The following is a 19,726-nucleotide window of genomic DNA, read 5'->3' on the forward strand; positions in this document are numbered from 1 at the left end:
TCGCGTTAAAACGCTATGCGTTTTCCTTAGCGCCGAGACACTATCTCTAAAAACGTATTTCTAAAAACAATGAATAGATCATATTAAATATTAGGCCACATAAGGTTTGATAATCCTACTTCTAATATGTATATGTAAATCATACAGCATCCAGAGTGTCTTCCGATAGCAGTGAATTTGCGCGATAATTTCTATGGTCCTTTGGGTGTAAGGTGTTTGGAATTTCTCAGAAGCGGACCAGCTCCTAAGGAGGGCTGTGAATTTGGCCCGAGAGAACAATTATCCCAAGTGACCAGTTATTTGGATGCCTCCGTGGTTTACAGTAGTAATGTCATGCATAGTGACAGTCTGAGAATATTTCGGAATGGTAAGTGCACTTCAATTCGATAGAAAAGGAAAAAGAGAAAAACGAAAAATATCTTTTCTAATACCTTAACAGTAACACTATTCTTTCGGCCTTCAATTTATATAATATTTTTATAGGATGCATAAAATCAGCTAAATCTGGACAAAACAATCAGTTTATTAAAACGTCATTTTATTCAGAAAAAATTTTTTATTCAGAAAATACACAAAAATTTTTTGATACGTTGCTTGAAGGACCCTCTCTGAATTTCCTCTCTGAATCAGTATAATCCCCGTTTGCTGCGATCACTGTATTAATTCCTTGTCTAAAGGACGTTCTCTTTAATTGCTCCTTGTTCATGACTGTTGTCTCAATAATGGCTTGAAAAGTTGTCATGTGGTGTTGGGGTGTTTGAATTTGTTAGACATTTTTTTAATAATGTCTCAAATGAAATAATCTAAGAGATTTAAATTTGAACTACTAGGAGAGCAGAATTCCTTGGACCAAAACATGTTCACGTTGTGAAAAAGCTAATTTTTTGCACTAAATGTCTTGCGTGAGTCGGTTGCGCCATCCTGTTGAAAAATATACGACCTTCCGGAGGCCGTAGTTTCCATCTATGGATTTAGTACAGTTCTTAGAATCTAGAGATAAATTTCCTTCATGATTTTTCTTTTTTTTTTTAAATAAGGCGGTATGATGTATGTCATTCTCATTGGAGACGACATTTAGGACGTGAACATGCCGGAAACTTTGTTCTGGTTATTATGGGGACAATCTGGAGATTATGAGCGAGTCAGCGGTCGTTCCTCCGGCACTTTTGCGTCAGCAGTAAAAATCTTATCGGAAAAAAATCTGAGGCGACCTGCGGCTTCGTGCTTCAACAAATAAAGAAGCAAAAAACAGCGGACAACTCTCTTGGCCTTAATATTCTCAGACAACATTTGCCATATCTTGAGTACATAAGACGTACAAATCCTCTTCGACGATTCGAAAGTGGTCATCTCACTTATCCTCAATATAGTAGACCCCAGGTAGACAATTTCCGAAGCGATACCCCTAAGTTTTCCGAAATGAGCTCTTGAGCTTTGGATGACAGCTGGGATCCTTGCAGTCTTTTTTCTTGAATAACTCTGCTTCGTCGGGTTAGCAGAATCTTCTTCGGACTTCTTCACATTTGTATACTTTTGCGCAATGTCGTAAAGGATCGAGCGTGGGTATCTGATGAATAATTTCAGTCGGCGAATGTCCGGCACGAAGCGCTTCAATTATCGTCACTCTTCAGTTGTACTTGATCTCATTAATTCTGATCTCATTAACTCATTTTGAGATTATACACGTTTCATATAAATATCTGAGCGCCAATAGTCGTCTACATTAAAAAAATATACAGGCTTTTTCAGATCGTAATAATCGAATTATCCTTTCAAAAAGTAATAAACGGATATTTACGATTATTTTGATCGGTAAAAAAATTCGGTCACATTTAATCGGAAATAGATTCATCGGAATGTGCGATGAGAAATATCTGTTTATTTTTTGAACGGATTATTCGATTGATTATGTCTGATTAAATATTTGCACGCATATATTTTTGATCGGATAACATTAAGGGGATGCTGGAGTGGCCAAATTACCGGAACTTTACCGATTGATATAAATCTCCAAATTTACTAAACGGAATCAAAATTCTTTTTACAGGATTAAAGTAGACACAAAATTTGGGAGTGCTACAATAGATTTTATACTAAAATCGGAAAAAAGTTAAAAACTTACATTTTTTCAGCTCAACTTCAAGTAGAGCTGTTATCTGACGTAGATGTTTCCTTAATACAAAAGCTTTATAGCTCATATGAACCACACGATAGTGCATCACTCAGCGTAAGACATGTACAAACAACATTGTCAATCATGAAACTAAGCTAAAAGCTTCAAAAGAAAGATTTATATCGATTTACGAATGACGTGTATACGAACGCTAAGAGAAAACTCGGAATGATAAACAAAGCAATAGATGTGTCTAGCAGTAGATGTTCAATCTTCTAAAAGATGGCGTTGCAATATATTAGATAAAGACAGATAAATGCATCTGAAGGAGACACAACGATATGTAATAAGTATAAGAAATGAATGAAAGAAGTCATTACTATCGAATTTAGAATTTTATCGGTAATACAGACGGCTCTAGCATCCTCTTAATCGACTAAATTATCCGATAGATCATATTTTTCCATCATGATCATAATAATGAAAAACAGAAAACATTGATTAAAAATTAAAACAATATTTAATGAAAATGAGATTAAAAGTCATGAGAGTAAAAGTCACTGTTTTTATATCCTGGATTTTAATATCATAGAAAATTTCGTCGCCACACATTTCTTTTTTAATACGGACATTGCAGGTTATATAAATAAGAATAAACCAAGAATACAGCAAAGAATAAGAAAGAATGTGCAATAAAAATCAAACTCGTTAGAGACACATGTTCGCTTGGTGACCTCAATATCATTAGCAATGTATTACAAATGTATATTGTAGTAATGCCAGCCTACAGAGTTTATGGAAACAATCACTGATCATGTGACCAACTATTCTGTGATTGGTAAACGCCTTCCAATTGATCGGTTATTTTTTCATCGGATATTTCATCGGATCGGATACAGCATATGTGATTAAATATAAAACTTGATTGAATAAAATATTCTTTTTTATCCGTTCAAGTCTAATGTTCAATCAGATTATAGATTTATCTGATGAAATTTTAATTGGTAGGCATACGACGTTCATATTTTATTCACATGTAATCGAAAATTACATTACAATGGATAAAGTTCATCACTTCAATCCTGAATCCGATCGAAATTGATCATAGAAAACACTAGAACACTAGGTTATTTCCGATCAAAAGCACTGGACATTTATTGCAATGTGCTAAAGTTACCATGTAACGAAAAATTCAAATTAATTCCGACCGAATTAAACTGGTCCTGTATATAGTATTTAACTCGTGTAGTATTTTTTTTAGTATTTGGAATGTAGAATCACATAAAAAAGGAATTATGTCCTGAGGGAGTCATTCAAAGTTATTGTTATTTTTAAGTAAAAATCGGAAAATCTGTATATCCGTATATAAATTGAATGAACGCCAGTAAGAGTATATAGCAGGTTTTAAGCCAGAGATCTGAGGAGAAGTGAGTGTGTGAGAGAGGAGGGGGGGAATTAGCGCGGAAAAGGTTCCCGGCTGTATTATTGTTTACATAAACATAGGATTCTGAATATCACTGTTTATGTAAACATAGGATCCTGAACGACAGATTACATAAACGTGATACGTAAACGTGTGATAACGTTCTGCTATGCGTATTTTTTTCGCTGCCGCCGCTGTCGCCCCGCACCCATCCCAAAATGCGTTATGGTATTATATATATATATATATATATTATATGGTAAAGCAAAACAAAAAAGCGCCGATTATTTTTTTTTAAAAGAAAATGTAAAAAGATTCTTCTTCCTCTTCCTCCTCTTTCTTCTCCTCCTCTTTTTTTTTCTCCTCTTCCTCTTTTTTTCTCCTCCTCCTCCTGTTTCTCCTTTTCCTCTTCCTCCTCTTCCTCTCCTCTGCTGAACAAATTCCTATTCCTCCTCCATCTTCTTCTTCCCAAGACAGCTAAGAAGGTAGACAGTCCTTAGCCTAAGTCCAATTCATTAGTTATATCGGGCATGAATTGAGGGATTTCCTCAGAGTCATTCAAATTGATTTGGGAAGGAAAACCAGACTTCTCCAGCAGAAGCGCTCTCCAGCAGAAACTTTCTTTTCCTCCTCTTCCTTCTTTTCAATCTCCTCCTCTTCGATCTCTATCTCTTCAGCCTCCTTGACCGAATCATCCTCCTCCACTTCTACATCATCATTATCACTAATAACATTTTCCTTTTTTAACAGGTTGGTTAACAAAAAATTTCATTTTCTTCTTTTTGCTCAAAACATAAGCTTCACACAAGATATGACAACTTTGTACGGACAAGACTTGACACTGAGAAGTATCCTTCGTCATAGCGAGGCTGTATTTATAGGCGATGTATGTGAAATACTTAAGATAAATGTTTGCAGACTATAGAAGTATAGAACTTTAGACATCACAAAAAATGCAAGATAACAAGGGCTCGCTATAGATGGAAAATAAAGAAAATACATATATAGTGTATCTGATTTGCCTTCAATGGGCCTTGAAGATTCATGCGGCAATATACGCCGCTATTTTTACGATAAAAACCGTTGTTTAAAATTTTCAATGCAATTCTCCAAATAATGTTATTGAAGCTTCATTATTATTTTGCGTAAAGCCTGAGCAGCGCTCTAACAAAGTGTCCTTACTCAAGTCGTCGTAAATTGGTCGAATATATCCAGCTTCCAAGACATCGTGAGGCAATGACATGTAATCGTGCTTGTAGGCGTCAAGGGTAGCATCGGCTTTTGCTCGTTGTTAGCTACACTGAGTCCTATTGAGTCCTTCTGGGCAACTTTCATGATGTAGTTTTTCATCTGTAGAGCTATAATAGAATTGCTCAGATTGACGTCTTCATTTTGTCCTTTGAATTACAATTTCTCCGAATGGCTAAACCATAATAAATGAGCTTATTTTTCTAGTTAATTTGTTTCGATCTCCGAGACCGCATGGGGCCGCATTAACAATACTGAGTAAGTCTTGGAGTCGCCATCTTCAATGTAATAATTGGTATACTTGACTGTGAAACGTTCCATAGATCTTCGAAAAATTTCCACCATTGAGTCAACCTCCATTTTTTCGGACCCTTCGTAATTCGGTAAGCACTTTTCTGTGTTTTACTTTCCTCGTATTCAGCAGTATTTTGACGTATACTCCAATATTCGCATTCTTTCACTCTACAATAGTTCGATTTTACAATAAGGTCCAGAATTTTCCCAATGCAATATCCAATAATAGAAGAAACACCAGACAATGAAATGAATTGGTGTCGTCCTCACAAACTGTAAGGTTCGGAAGTATCTTTACACTCTTTTTCTATGCAGGTTTCTTTTATTTCTTCTTTCACGGCTTAGAAAAAAATCGCAAAAAAAAAGATGAAATCTTTTTTATGATTACATCGTACGTAATTTGACAAGAGGCAAATCCATTAGCCCAACAAAATTTTCTTGCTCAATTTATTATAGATACCCAATAAACGCATAACAAATATGAATTGTCTATTAATTTCATATGCTGAACGGACATGATAGAATTGAAATTGGATTGCAAGATGAACACAATCAAAATTTTAAAACCAAGTCCCCGAGAGCTTCCTACTTTAAACTCCACATTAGAATCACATACTTTGCACTTTACATGCTCAGAAATTGTTGAGAACACAGTGATGAAATTTAAAATGCGATATTCGATTCCTTTATTCTTCAGAAACTTGTTTGCTGTTTTTAATTTTTTCGCCGAGACGCTGATATTCGTTGTCGCTTTTTCTGTTTCGTATTTATTGAGAGGATGCAGACTTTTCCTTTTCTTATCTTTTCTAAAATTGCCTGGTTGAGCTTTTCTGGAACCTTTTTCCTTTCCATTTTTATCACAAAATTATTTTCTACAACGATCTCTCTACTGCGCTTATAATTAAATCGAAACGAATAATTGGACTACGAACATAGCTACTGACGAAAGAAACGTGTTTATTCCTGCACATACTGCAAACCGTCAGCTTAAATAACAAAAAACTATCATGCAAAGGATTATAACACATCTATCGTAGCCCTGCATTGTCAAATTAGATCTTTTATTTATTAGATCGCTTAGATCTTTTTCGCTATATTTCTGACAATTTTCAAGGAATCACTTTGAAACTTGCAAAGGATATTCTGAAGACTTCAAATTTTTCGAATATGCAAAAAACGAAAAATGCGTTTTTTCAAAGTTTCTAAGTGTATGTAGTCCCTTAAATAACATGTCTTGATATTTTAATCTTTTTGATGATTGTCTTAAAGAGATCATAGTTCGAAAATTCGTCGTTATATCCAACAAGAATCATTTGTTTAGATTTCAATGACACTTTGTCCCTGAACTGTTTGAGAACATGCATATACGTCGTACTGCCAAAAACTCTTAAATGCGACAAGGATGATTTGCGACCCGTCCACAACTCAAACGGAGTGGTATTCGGTGTTTGCAAACGGAGTGGTAGTCGCTGTCCTGTTCAATATATAATCAGCCGAATACAGTTTCCGAAGATATTTCGATATGTCCTTAGCGATGATCATTGAATGAGCACTTTCTATTATTGTCCACATGTCTCTCTCGGCTCGCCCGTTTTGCTCAGGTATAGGGGGCTGTCGTCTCATGTTTTATTCCTTTCTTGTTTAAGAAATTTCTCATGTCTTCGTTGCAATACTCCGCACCGTTATCAGTATGAAGAATCTTCACTCGCCGCTTAAATCTGTTTTTTATTTTGTTTAGGAATTTTTAAAATTTTTCAAATGCATTTGATTTGTGTCTTCTGAAGTAGATGCAGACTCCTACAGTTGATGCAGACATCTTTGAAAACTACAAGAAACTTAAATCTTCCGAATGAAGCTATTGACATTGATCCGCATAAATCCACTATCCGCATAGATCCACTATAAATCTTTTCACCTGATTCTAACCGCTGGTTATCATTCGATCGAGAGAATGGTAATCTGTTACTTCTCCTTTACATATGATTTATAAAAGAAATTGGAACTTGTATTAGAAAATTCCTTGAACCAGATTTTTGTTCATCATTTTATGTAGCGCTTGCTTGTGTCCTAATCTTTCATGCCATACTTGCATTCTCGCTTGTGATTAGATTATTTACTTGACGGAACTGTACGAAACAACATTCGGTATAAATTATTTGCTTCTCTAATTGCATTGGCTACTAACCTGTTTCCGTCATAGACGTGAGCTCTATTGTCTTCATTTATTATTTTCATTCCTTTTTTTGTAATGATGCCTTCCGAGAATAAATTTTTCTTAATTTGAATGTAGAACTTCATTTATTATGGATTTATACCACTCATCATTGATGATTTTTTTTTATTTTAATTGTATCTTTCCCTTTGACTGAAAGTCGTTTCCACTTGCTCTTGTACCTCTTGAAATATAGAGAAGAAATCCCGACGATAACACATGTGAACGGATGCACCGCTGTCCATAATTCATGATTCTTTTGGATTTGTTAATTCTTGTAGTCCGCTGCTATACTTTGCATTGAATGCCGTCATGTTTCCAAGATTATTGCTCTTCTTATCATTGTATCCACGATTTTCATTATTTTTCGGCGGAGCAAGGCAATTTTTTGCAAAATGCTCCTTTGTGTTGCAGTTAAAGCACACTATACTGAGTTTGGAAGATTTCGTTTGAATGCTTTTCTTCTTTTCCGCAACTGTGCTGAAAGCAGTTTTATTGGCCTCGTTCGTGTCTAAAGGCGACTGTTACCAACGCCGATTAACTTAATCGACGATTAATTCATTCAGCAAAATTATTATTATAAATAGAAGACTTTTATACTTACTTTTACACAAGTAAGTAGAACACAAAGAAAAGTATATGATAAGGATAAGAACAACAGTCTTGCTGTTGACTATACTGCTGATTGAATTAATCGTCGATTAAGTTAATCGGCGTTGATTATAGTCGCCCTCAACGTGCTTTTTCGTCAAGCAGCCACGTTAGATTGGCTGTAGGTCTCATCCAAAGATAGTCATGCTTTCTGAACGCCGTTATATTTTGACTGGAAGACTTCCTGGTATCTTTGTTAACTGTCGCTGATTGATTCTCCTTGCACAAGATTCTCTACTTTTGCTATGTGCTGCGAGATCGAATCAGAGCTTTCCATCTTATATTGATAGAACTTCTCATGTACTAGCATCTTGTTTAACTTGGTCTTTTCCTCGTAGATAGAGTTCAGCTTTTGTAGAATCTTCTTCGAGCTCGTGCAGTTCTGTACCAACGTGACTTGCGAGAATTCCATGATGGACGTTATGACATACACGGTAGCAATATCCTTCTTCAACTATATTTTCAGCTTTTTGAGTTTTGCCGCATTTTCCAGACCTGGCTTTATCAAGATGCCCGTCACTACCTCGTCAATTTTCTTTGCACGCAGGGTACACGTTAACTGGAACTTTCATTGCTGATAGTTCTTTCCATCAAAAATTTTGCTATGTGCAAAATTTCTAGTTTTTCTGCCATCTTGAGCAATTTTGTGTTTCGACGATGCACACGCGATTTTTAACTCGTACGGTTCTACACTAGACGCTAAGTGAATCTTCCTGCCGATTCTTTCTTCCTGCAGTTCGGTAAAAACTTCACTTGTATTTCAAAGCCTATTCTCTTTTTTTTTGCATATCTGGGACCACCTGTTGAGGCGCAGGAATAAAAAATCAAGAAACAACATCGTGTCTTAGCATACTTTAATAGCTGATCTTGAATACAAAGTGAAAGGTAGGAAAACTAAGAAATATATACATATTCGCGAGCTTGTATATAATGTTGCGTGCAAAAAAGAGAGAAGAATGGAAAAGTTGTAAAATCAAAAATAGTAATGTAAGAGAGGGAGGAGGTCTCTGTTCTCCATAAGAGCGGCAACGCCATGGATGTCAACGCTCCAGTAACCGCTCCAGTTCCTCTCACAATCTTAGCGTTCTGCATCAGTAATGGTAAATGGATGAATAAGAAGGCGTTTATTATCTCAACAATTACGTATTTCTTTTCCTTTCTCCTGTAATACATACCAGATATAAGCTTAAATCCGCTGTTTATTAGTCAGAAAAACACATTTTTTTTTTCCTAGGAAGCAAAAACAAATTTATTCAAAATACATGCCCTCGCTAACTATACATTTTTCCCATCTTTCGGGAAATTTGTGTATATCACGCCAAAAAAATTCCTCATCTTTCAAGGCAAACCACTCATCAAGCCATTTTCGGACGTCTTCGTAAGAATCGAAGTGCCGCTCAGCGAGCGCGTGGTCCATCGAAAACAGATAGTCAGAAGGTGCCAGGTCTGGTGAGCAAGCGGGATAGGGTAGCACTTCTCAGTTGAGTGTCTCTAAGTAATTTTGGACCATTGTTGACGTGTGCGATGGTGCGTTATCGTGAAGGAATATCAGCTTGTCATGTCTTTTCCGATAATGCGGCCTTTTTTCACGCAGAGCACGGTGCAATTTGATCAGTTGTTGGTCGTAGCGATGAGCATTAACAGTTTCACCAGATTTTAACAGCTCGTAAGTAGATGACATCCTCCTGATCCCACAAAACGCACAGCACCGTCTTCCGTCCGAAGCGATTTGGTCTTGAGGATGTTGATGGTTGAGCGGGATCAACCCAAGGTTTCTGAAAATAGATCCATTTTTCATCGCCTGTCACAATCCGATGCAGGAACGAATTTTCTTTTTTGTCTAGTAAGCAGAATTTGGTATGTGTTTTGGCGTCGTTTCATCTGCCTATCGTTCAGTTCATGCGGCACCCATTTTCCGATCTTTTGAACCTTCCTCATGGCACGTAGCCGCATGGAAATGGCTGCTTGAGAAACATCCAATTGCTCGGCAAGCATTTTTTGCGATTGGGTATCGTCCTCGTCCAAAAGAGCCTGCAATTGACAGTCCTCAACCTTCCTGGACCGATTTTCACGCTTCTTGTCACTCAGGTCAAAATTGTCATCATTGAACCGGCGAAATCAATCTCTGCACGTTGTTTCCGATAAAGCATCGTCGCCATAGGCCTTTATACACAAGCATTCGATTCGACAGCCGATTTCTTTAAATTGAAACAGAAAAGCAAAGCTTCCCGCTTTTTTTTTTAGTAAAAAACATGATTGCGAAAGAAAAAATGTATGTTGTTGTATGAAATTGCTGATGATGTGCACTGGTTAATGTTGACAGATGTCAAACACTTAAAAAAAAGTGTGTTGTATGCCCAGGGTAGCTTTGTACGCTCACTAATGTCACCTATGAGCAAACAGCGGATTTAAGCTTATACACTCTATATGTCAACAAGTGTCGTTCAATAATCAGGTAAATTTTGGCGAGATGGCGCCATAATAAACTGTGTAGTATATGGCTAAGAAGTAATACTATTCAAACTGTCTCACACCAAGTTTCAGCCAAAGAGACGCTTACGTGTGGCAGACGTTGGAAATGAGCATGGCAGCAATCGTAAAAATGAGAAAAAGTGAATTCCGTGCAGTGATTAAACATTTTTATTTAAAAAAATGGACGACTTCATAGATCAAAGCCGAGTTGGACGATGTTCACTCTGCACCATTGAAAACCGCTTATTTTTGGATTAATGAATTCAAAAAAATCGGACCAAAGATGAAGTTTGCTTCGGACATCCAGTTGAAGTCACTACGCCAAAAATGGAAGATCGCCGAATGAAGATGCATAACATAGCTGAGATGCATCTCAGTAGATATGGTGCATAATATGCACAACGAATTAGAAATGAAAAAATTTTGTACACTATGAGTGCTGGGATTGCTGATCATTGACCAAAAACGCATATGAAAAGACATTTCGCAACAGTGTTCATCGATGCTTAAGCGCAATCCACAAGACTTTTGATGTCGATTGACTATAGATAAGATTTGGATCCATTATTACACATTCAAATCAAAATTGCCTGGTGAATGTGCGCCGATGAAGGCGAAAATTGTTTTGTTGATGACAAGAAGATAATGACCACTTTTTTTAAATTCCCAAGGAATCATCTTCATTGACTACTTAGAAAAGTCAAACAGGAGCATATTATTTTACACTTTTGAATCATTTGAAAAGCTGCAAACGAAATGGCCGAGATTGGCGCGTAAAAAAATCCTCTTTTACTATGACGACGCTCCGGCTCACACCTCCATAGTGCAATAGCAAAATAATATGAATTAAGGTTCGAATTGCTGCCCCATCCACCTATTGTCCTGATTTGGCTCCTTGTAACTTTTTCCTATTCCCAAACCTTAAGATCTGGCTCGGTATAAAGAAATTTTCATTCAATAAGAAAGTCATCATTGCTGTGGATACATATTTTTAAGGCCTCGAGACTTCTTACTTTTCCGAAGGGATCAAAAAATTGAATCACCGCTGAATTAAATGTGTAGAGCTTCAAGGAGGCTACGTCGAAAAGAAAAAAAATTTTTCGAAAAATAGATAATTTTATCGCTTTTTCACCTGACTTATTGGACGACTCTTGTATGTGTGTAAGCATGTAAACATATGTATGAACGTACGTATGTTCATACGTACACACTGAAAAATATCATTCTATTGCTAAGAAAAGCAATTAATCATTTCATCTTTCTTCTTTTAAGTAACGATTACTTTCAACAACAATAAAGAATATTTTCTCGTTAGTAATCTTAAAATGTATTCATTCAAAGTTTTAGAAATACTCATACAATATCATACTTAAAATAAGAATTTATTCTCTTTTAAAGAGAATAAATCTTTTATATATTATATATATTATATTTACTTATTTTCCTATTTAATATTTGATAATCTAGAGAAACAAATAATCTAGAGGAATCTTCCTTTTTTTTACTAAAACGACAGACTTCACAAAATCAGAGATCGAAGGTCAGACTATATCCTTTTCCTATTCGCTAATCTGAGAATTAATATTTTTCTCTCGACTTGTGACAACCATTTTTTGTTGATATACTTGTTGTGTATACACCGGTTCATCCTTTAAAATAATTGACATTTTTATATCGCTTTTCTGCAACTTTTGACTGGTAATTCTCCATCAAATTTATTATAGCATTTCTATGCTCTCGGCATCTTGCTCGACATGTCAGTCACGCTTGTGATCTGTATATCAATCACAAATATTTCCGGCCGCGTCAACGGTCTGTTCGTAAATCGGAATAATCGAAATTACCTCATTTAAAATTAACTTCCACTGTGCTTAGAAAATCCGCGCCGATATGTAATCCATATTGTAAAACAGTATCCGGGACGATCAGAATAAACATTGAACAAATGTGACCGTCGATCGTATTCGAAATTCCTCAGAGGCCGACGCACGAAAATCTTCCACTCCACAAAACTCCGTTGCCGAAGCTTGTGATCTCGGCGATCGCCATGTACTCACACTATATATTACTATATACTACTACTAGCTCGCATATATTGCTTTCCATGTCCATCAGTGCGGTAATAACTCTATCTCCTATTCGCACATCTTTCGTATATTTTTTGCGATTTATGAGAAATCGACGAAACATTTTTTTTGCTAAATTATCCTTTTTGGGACAGTTTGATGTGATGTGCTTATATTTACGACATTTAGTATCGAGATTCTTTGTTGGACATTAAGATGTCCTCGAGAATCGTAATTAAAGCAATGCCTCATCTGCTGCTCTTCCTCTACTATCGTTCCTACCATCACTCTTCTCATCGATCGCGCCGATTCACTCATACCGCCCGCCTCCAGCCGGTTCATCGTTTCGCACATTCTACTGACTTAAATTGATCGCACCGCGATCCCGCAACATTATCCTGTCGAATGCTTTTAGGAGAGAATCAATTAAAGTAAATCCCTACATGCGCGTCTGTTGGTGCAACGCGACGTTTGGAATACCACTCATGATGTGCTTAAACAGCTTGTTCTCGTCAATTCCCAAATAACACAAAGTTGACTAAAGTCGACTATAAATTGACTGGAGAAGTCAAAAGTAGATTTCAAAGTCAATCAAAATAAATGAAGATGTATCTAACCTCAAAATTTTTTACGAAATTTGAGAAATTCCACGGCACGAATTAAAAATTATGCACAAATGCCGTTTACAGTTTTCGAAAGACTGAATCTTTACCTTTAATTTGCTTTTTTGTTGAGTTCTGTATGATTTTTTTTCACCGAATTATTCAACGTTGAAGTAAAAATGACCCTCTTTGCTTCAAATAAAATTCAAATTCTCAAATTTCGTAAAAAATTTTGAGATTGAACACATCTTCATTTATGTTTGTGTAATTTCATAAAATATCGGCAAGACATTTTTTGAAATACCGGTCTGAAAAGTAGAGATTTCAGCTTTTTTAAATATCTCGCTACATGATTTTTCACTGAGTTATTGCTATTTAAAAATTAGTGCTAAAATTTATGTGGCCTGTTTTTCGTGTGAGTGTATATAGAGTATTTGGAAAATAATGATAAATTTTTAGCATAAGGGCAGAATGGACTAAACTGGGAAAAAGTCCTCTACGATTTTACAATTTGCGCAACAAGATATTAATTGTTAAAAATTGCCGAAAATTGGTCTCCAATAATTTTTTACTCAACTTTACAGAAAAACTGCAAGAGATAAAAATTGTTAATTTTTTTCTCATAGAACTCTACGAATTTTTTCAAAATTTTTTAATACTATACCGTATTTTTTCAAGTGGGGGAAAGAGTGGCGGAAGAAGGGAAGGGAAAATGGAGGAAGAGGAGGAAGAGAGGATGGAAGGGGAAGGGAGGAGAGGGAGGAGGAGGAAGAGGAGGAGAAAGTAAAAAATTTTACATTTTTTTTAATATCGGCTATAAAATATTTAATATTTTAATAATTTTTTTGTTCGCATTATCATATAATACCGTGACGCATTTTGAAATGGGTGCGGCGGCGGCAGTGGCGGCAAAAAAAATGCGGAACGCATAGCAGATCATCACACGTATCATGTTTATATAATCCATCGGCTGAGATCTTATGTTTACATAAATAGTGATAATCGGGGATCCTATGTTTATGGTATGTAAACAAATATGGGAATATGAGAAAAACAATATGATTGCAGAAAGTGCAATCGAATAATTTCTTTTCTATGTGATTCTACATTCCAAATACTAAATAGAAACTCTATATAAATCAAATTGGAGGCAACCTGGTCCAAAGAATAGTGTTCCTGTTTAGTGGAATCCCTATTTCTCAACTCGAACTTTAATTCTCTAGGCTTACTGCAATACGGAAGAATACAGGCGCGAAGATCATCACTTTTGAAACATAAATCGGATTTATGCAAACGCGGGTCTTTGTCTACAACTTGTTTCCGAGCCGGTGACGGACGTCTAAGTGAGCAACCTGCTCTTACGTCCCTGCACATCGTTTTTTTAAGATTGCACAACAGGATAGCCACGGAATTATCAGCCTTAAATTCTCATTGGAGCGACGAGAAACTTTTTCAAGAAGCACGAAGAATCGTTGGCGCAATAGTCCAACATATAACTTATCGAGAATTTCTGCCGATCATTCTTGGTAAGACAACTTTCAATTCAGTAGTTACTGTCACTTGAAGATAATATTATCGATAGTATCATAAAGACTAAAAATTGATAAAGCGTTCTAAAATAAAAGCACTAGTAAAGTTTTCCAGGCCCTCAGGTGATGAAAATTTTTGATTTGGAAGTTCATAAAAAAGATTACTACAAAGGATATGATCCGACAGTAAATCCCACCATTGCAAATTCATTTTCTACAGCGGCTTATCGATTCGGACACTCACTGATCCAGCGAAGTTTTATTAGATTTGATAGAGATCACAGACCCATTTTTAATAGTAAGTAAAGTAATATAGATATTAAATATTATTATTAAATGTAAATATTTCAAATATTAATCCATATTATTATTGTTTCATATTATAGGAATAAAAAAAGACGTTATTTTAAAAGTACTTTAAAAGTTTCAGGCGGTATATAATTCTTGATTTCAAAAAAAAATAGTCGTTTCTATTTGTAATTTCATAATGTGTATAAAAAACATAAAGGTTAAAAATATACATTTATATATATGAAGTATATATTAGAATGCAAGGCATATGAAATAATGAATAAAATTTCATTTTTAAATTTAACACAAATTACAGATCATCTAAATCTTAGATCTAAATCTTAGACTTGTTAGATTCTAACAAGTAAGATATCCAAATACAGCAGGGCTTAAAACAGGGTTCGGCAAGATTTGCACTTCTCAGCCGATTTTCGACTCGGCTCCGCCTCTCGCTATTCCCCTCGCGCTCTGCACGCAGTCCAAATGCCACTTAGCGCTTAGGAGTGTATAAGCTACATAGATTTGAAGTGCACTCGCTTTGGGCGCTCATGCTATAAACTTTATTCTATCTTTTTTTTCACTCATTATGTAATTAAGACAGAATAAAGTAACGTATACGCGAATACATCCAATGAATTTTCAATAGTTTTTCACGTCACTCTTGAGGTACTATTATTGACCCTTTTTTTTTAAGTAGTATCCCCAGCAGGCCTAGTTCATTGATAAAAATGATGAATTGTATGACCAAGTAATTAAACACAAACGAAGTGAAATAAAAAATACTTATTCTGATTTTTGGAATCTTTTATTGGCGAGACCAGAAATGTCAATTCGCATACAGCGAGCCGTAAGAGGCAAAAATTTATTGCTCAAGAAAGAACGTCTCTCATTTCCTATAAGTTTCATTTTCAAAAAGGATATCTCACATAAATATGTAGATCCAAACATGGAATGAATTCGAAGTCCAAAATCACGAAGCTTGGGATATGATGATTCTTTCAACATTTTGTAAAAATCGGCACCAGTTCCATTAACCGTTTTTAATGAAATATTGTTCTGCAAATCACATAATTTATCTTGCAAGTCAATATGTCCTTCAATTGGCGTTGCAAGAGGATTCTCGAAAAGAATTAAGTTTTAAGAATTCAGTTTTGAGTTTCTCGAAGCAAGTAAACCGTGTATCGAATTCTATAAGAGAATATAAAAAATGAATATATTCTTTGAAATTGCAGTTATTGTCATGTTCTTCGACAGGAATTTGGCAAGAAGGAAAAAGTGAAAAATATTATTATTTAAGTGAGATTTGAATAACTGCAATTTTCTTCGGAAAGAATCATAATTAATTGGGAAATATTTTGGTCCATCCTTTGCAGCTTTAAATTAAGAAGTCTAAGTTAATTACTGCCTAAGTTAAATACTGCAAAATGTAACTGCAAAATAGAAGTTTTTTTTGCAATAAGATAAGACATTCTCCTTTTCTTATAAGAAATGAACAACTCAAAATTCATTTCACAAATATATATATCTCTTGTAAAAGATGTCACTTTTCTTACTTACTCGCTTTTATTACTGATATAAGTAATCAACTTAGACTTCTTAATTTAAAGCTGCAAAGGACCAAAATATTTCCCAATTAGTCACGATTCTTTCCGAAGAAAATTGCAGTTATTCAAATCTCACTTAAATAATAATATTTTTCACTTTTTCCTTCTTGCCAAATTCCTGTCGAAGAACATGACAATAACTGCAATTTCAAAGAATATATTCATTTTTTATATTCTCTTATAGAATTCGATACACGGTTTACTTGCTTCGAGAAACTCAAAACTGAATTAATTCTTTTCGAGAATCCTCTTGCAATGCCAATTGAAGAACATATTGACTTGCAAAATGAATTATGTGATTTGCAGAAGGATATTTCACTAAAAAACGGTTAAAAAACTGGTGCCGATTTTTATAAAATGTTGAAAGAATTATCATACCCCAAGCTTTGTGATTTCGAACTTCGAATTCATTTCATGTTCGGATCTACATATTTATGTAAAACATTCTTTTTGAAAATAAAATTTATAGAAAATGAGAGACATTCTTTCTTAAGCGATGAATCTCATCTTATACAGCTCGCTATGTATGATATGCGAGTCGACGTTTCTGATATCGCCAATAAAAGATTCCGAAAATCAGAATAAGTATTTTTCATTTCACTTCGTTTGGTTAATTACTTGGTCGTACAATTCATCATTTTTATGAGTGGACTAAGCCTACTGAATACCACTTAAAAAGACGCTTCAACAGTAGTACCTCAAGAGTGAAAACTATTGAAAATTCATTAGATGTATTCGCTTTGAGTGCTTACACGTTGCTTCATTCTGTCTTAATTATATAATGAATGAAAGAAAAGATAGAATGAAGTTTATAGCGTTAGTGCCTAAAGCAAATGTACCTCATATCTATTTGTAACTTATATGCTCCTAAGTGCCGAACGGCATTTGGACTGCGCACGGAGCGAGAGATGACAGGAATAGCGGGAGACGGAGCCGAATCGAAAATCGATTGAGAAGTGCAAATCTTGCCGAGCCTTGACTTAAAGTCTTGTTGCTGGTCTAAAATTTAGTGTTAATTTAATGTTAATAATTTAACACTTCTAAATATAAATTTTAAAGATAAAAACAAACAGAAATTTGCTGAACATAATTTTTCGAAACACATGCATCGCGTTACTGCTTTGCAATGTATTTGCTGTATAGTTTAATATATGGTTAAATACTTAAAGATAAAGGGATATGATTACTTTTGTCAAGGTTTGTTGATTTTTCCTAATTTCTGTGATTACGTTAAAAGTAATAAATTAAAAAAAATCGTTTTTAAATTCATTGAAGTCTCGCTTATAATCTATAAAAGTTAGAAACTATTAAATAAATTAAAATTTTTTGAAATTTACATTTTTTAAGAAAGTGTTAATTTTGCCATTTTGCTCCTATATGTGGGTAAGGTGATTTTCAATGGTGAGTAAGATGATGAAAAATCAATTTAAGTTAAAAATATACTTTTTATAATTTAAAAAAAAAATATAAATAAAATAAAATATTTATATAATTCAACAGAAGTAAAATAAAATGCTGAAATAATTAAAATTAATATATTAAAGGACAAGAGCTACGAGCTAAAAACATGGAATTTAAAAATTCAGTATATAGTCAATAAGGATAAATTTAATTTAACAAACAATCCTTATCGAATCATTTTCAATGTTACTGTTACTCAAAATGTTAAATCCAGTACATAATCAAAATCGCGATCATAATCATAATTATTGTTTTAATAGTCTAATAGTTGTTCTATACAAATTAATCTTGTTCTTATGCAGCTAGTGTAGTTTGAGATGCCTTTTTGTTTTTTTTATTCTTTTTTTTATTCTTTTTTACTCTTGTTCTTAGATAGATAGAACGTAAACAGCAAAGTTAATGTGAAGTTAATATACGATTACAATGATGTGGGAGTTGACCAATATCATAAAACATTTCGGTATTGTGATTATTATTAATAATAATTAAACTGAAATTTGTGTCAGAAATACTTGTTAGATTGCATAGTTCTTATATCTTTGTAAACGATGCCCTAAGCATTTCTTACAAATTACAGTTTAAATGAAATTGACCAATTCAAACATTGCTATGTGTGATCGTACATTATTAACTTCACATTAATTTTATCAATTATGTCCTATTTCCAAGAACAAGAGTAATCAGGAAGAAAGTTAAAAAAGCTTTTCAAACAGCGTCACAATCTGCATAACAGCGACATTAATTTTTACAACAATTAGACAAATAAATCAAATAAATATACTATTAGAACAATTATGTAATTTTGATTATGTAGCGGATTTAACGATTTGAGCATAAATTAATTCCTAAAGACTCCTTAATGAGCCTTAATGAAAATGGTTGGATATAACAGCGCAAATGGAGTCAAGCGGTAATTCATGTTCAAACTAATACAGTTACCAAAACAACTTTATTAATAATTAATTCGCTTACATGTTTCGGCTTTTGTGCTATCCTCAGAGACAATATGATGTTATAATTACAAAAAAATTTTTTTACCAATTAATTCATTTCAGTGAGCCACCTCCACCTATTAACGGAAAATATAATATAAAAACGTTTTTGACTAACCGATAGAATTTAAATGTTTGCGATATGGTGAATTTTTGTTTTAGTGAGTTACCTTCTATTATTATTTTACAATAAATCGTTTTTACTCCCAACAAATTTATCTTTTAATAATTTTAATACATTTATATTATTATAGTTCGTTTTTACATTACAAGAATTACTTGACTCCTATTGCCTTATTATATCCAACCATTTTGTACGCAGTTACATTGAAAATGATTCTCGAGGATCAAGTGTTTGTTTTGTTAAATTAAATAGTCATTACTGATTATTACATATACATATTGAACTTATATTAGTGTACAACTTTGCTTCCGCCGTTTTTTTTCCAAAATTCGAGGCTTTATTGTAAAAAACTGGTTATACATTTATGATTCAAAGTATTGTCCATCGCTGGCCACTACTTTCTCCCATCTTTCGGGTAGCGTACGAATCCCGCGTCGAAAAAAACTGGTCATTTTTTGAGGCTATCCACGAATCGATCCAATTTTTTACTTCTTCATAAGAGCGGAAGTGCTGGTCAGCCAGGCCGTGTGCCATTGATCGAAACAAGTGATAGTCAGAGGGAGCAACGTCTGGATAATACGGCGGGTGGGGTAGGGACTTCCTATTTCAACGTTTTCCAAGTNTGTCTTGACCACTTTCGCAAC

The 19,726-nt window shown here is 34.5% G+C and overlaps 1 protein-coding gene across 1 annotated transcript in view; it reads left to right on the forward strand.

The window, feature by feature from the left end:
• Positions 1–19,726, forward strand: part of LOC105621716 — a 135,732-nt gene that overhangs the window by 69,681 nt on the left and 46,325 nt on the right. Inside the window, 3 exon segments of the mRNA XM_012203176.1 lie at positions 148–367; positions 14,305–14,607; positions 14,726–14,908. Of these exon segments, the coding sequence (XP_012058566.1) occupies positions 148–367; positions 14,305–14,607; positions 14,726–14,908 (706 nt within the window).

The sequence above is a fragment of the Atta cephalotes genome (genome assembly GCF_000143395.1).
Source record: "Atta cephalotes unplaced genomic scaffold scaffold00036, whole genome shotgun sequence".
Taxonomy (NCBI): Eukaryota; Metazoa; Arthropoda; class Insecta; order Hymenoptera; family Formicidae; genus Atta; species Atta cephalotes.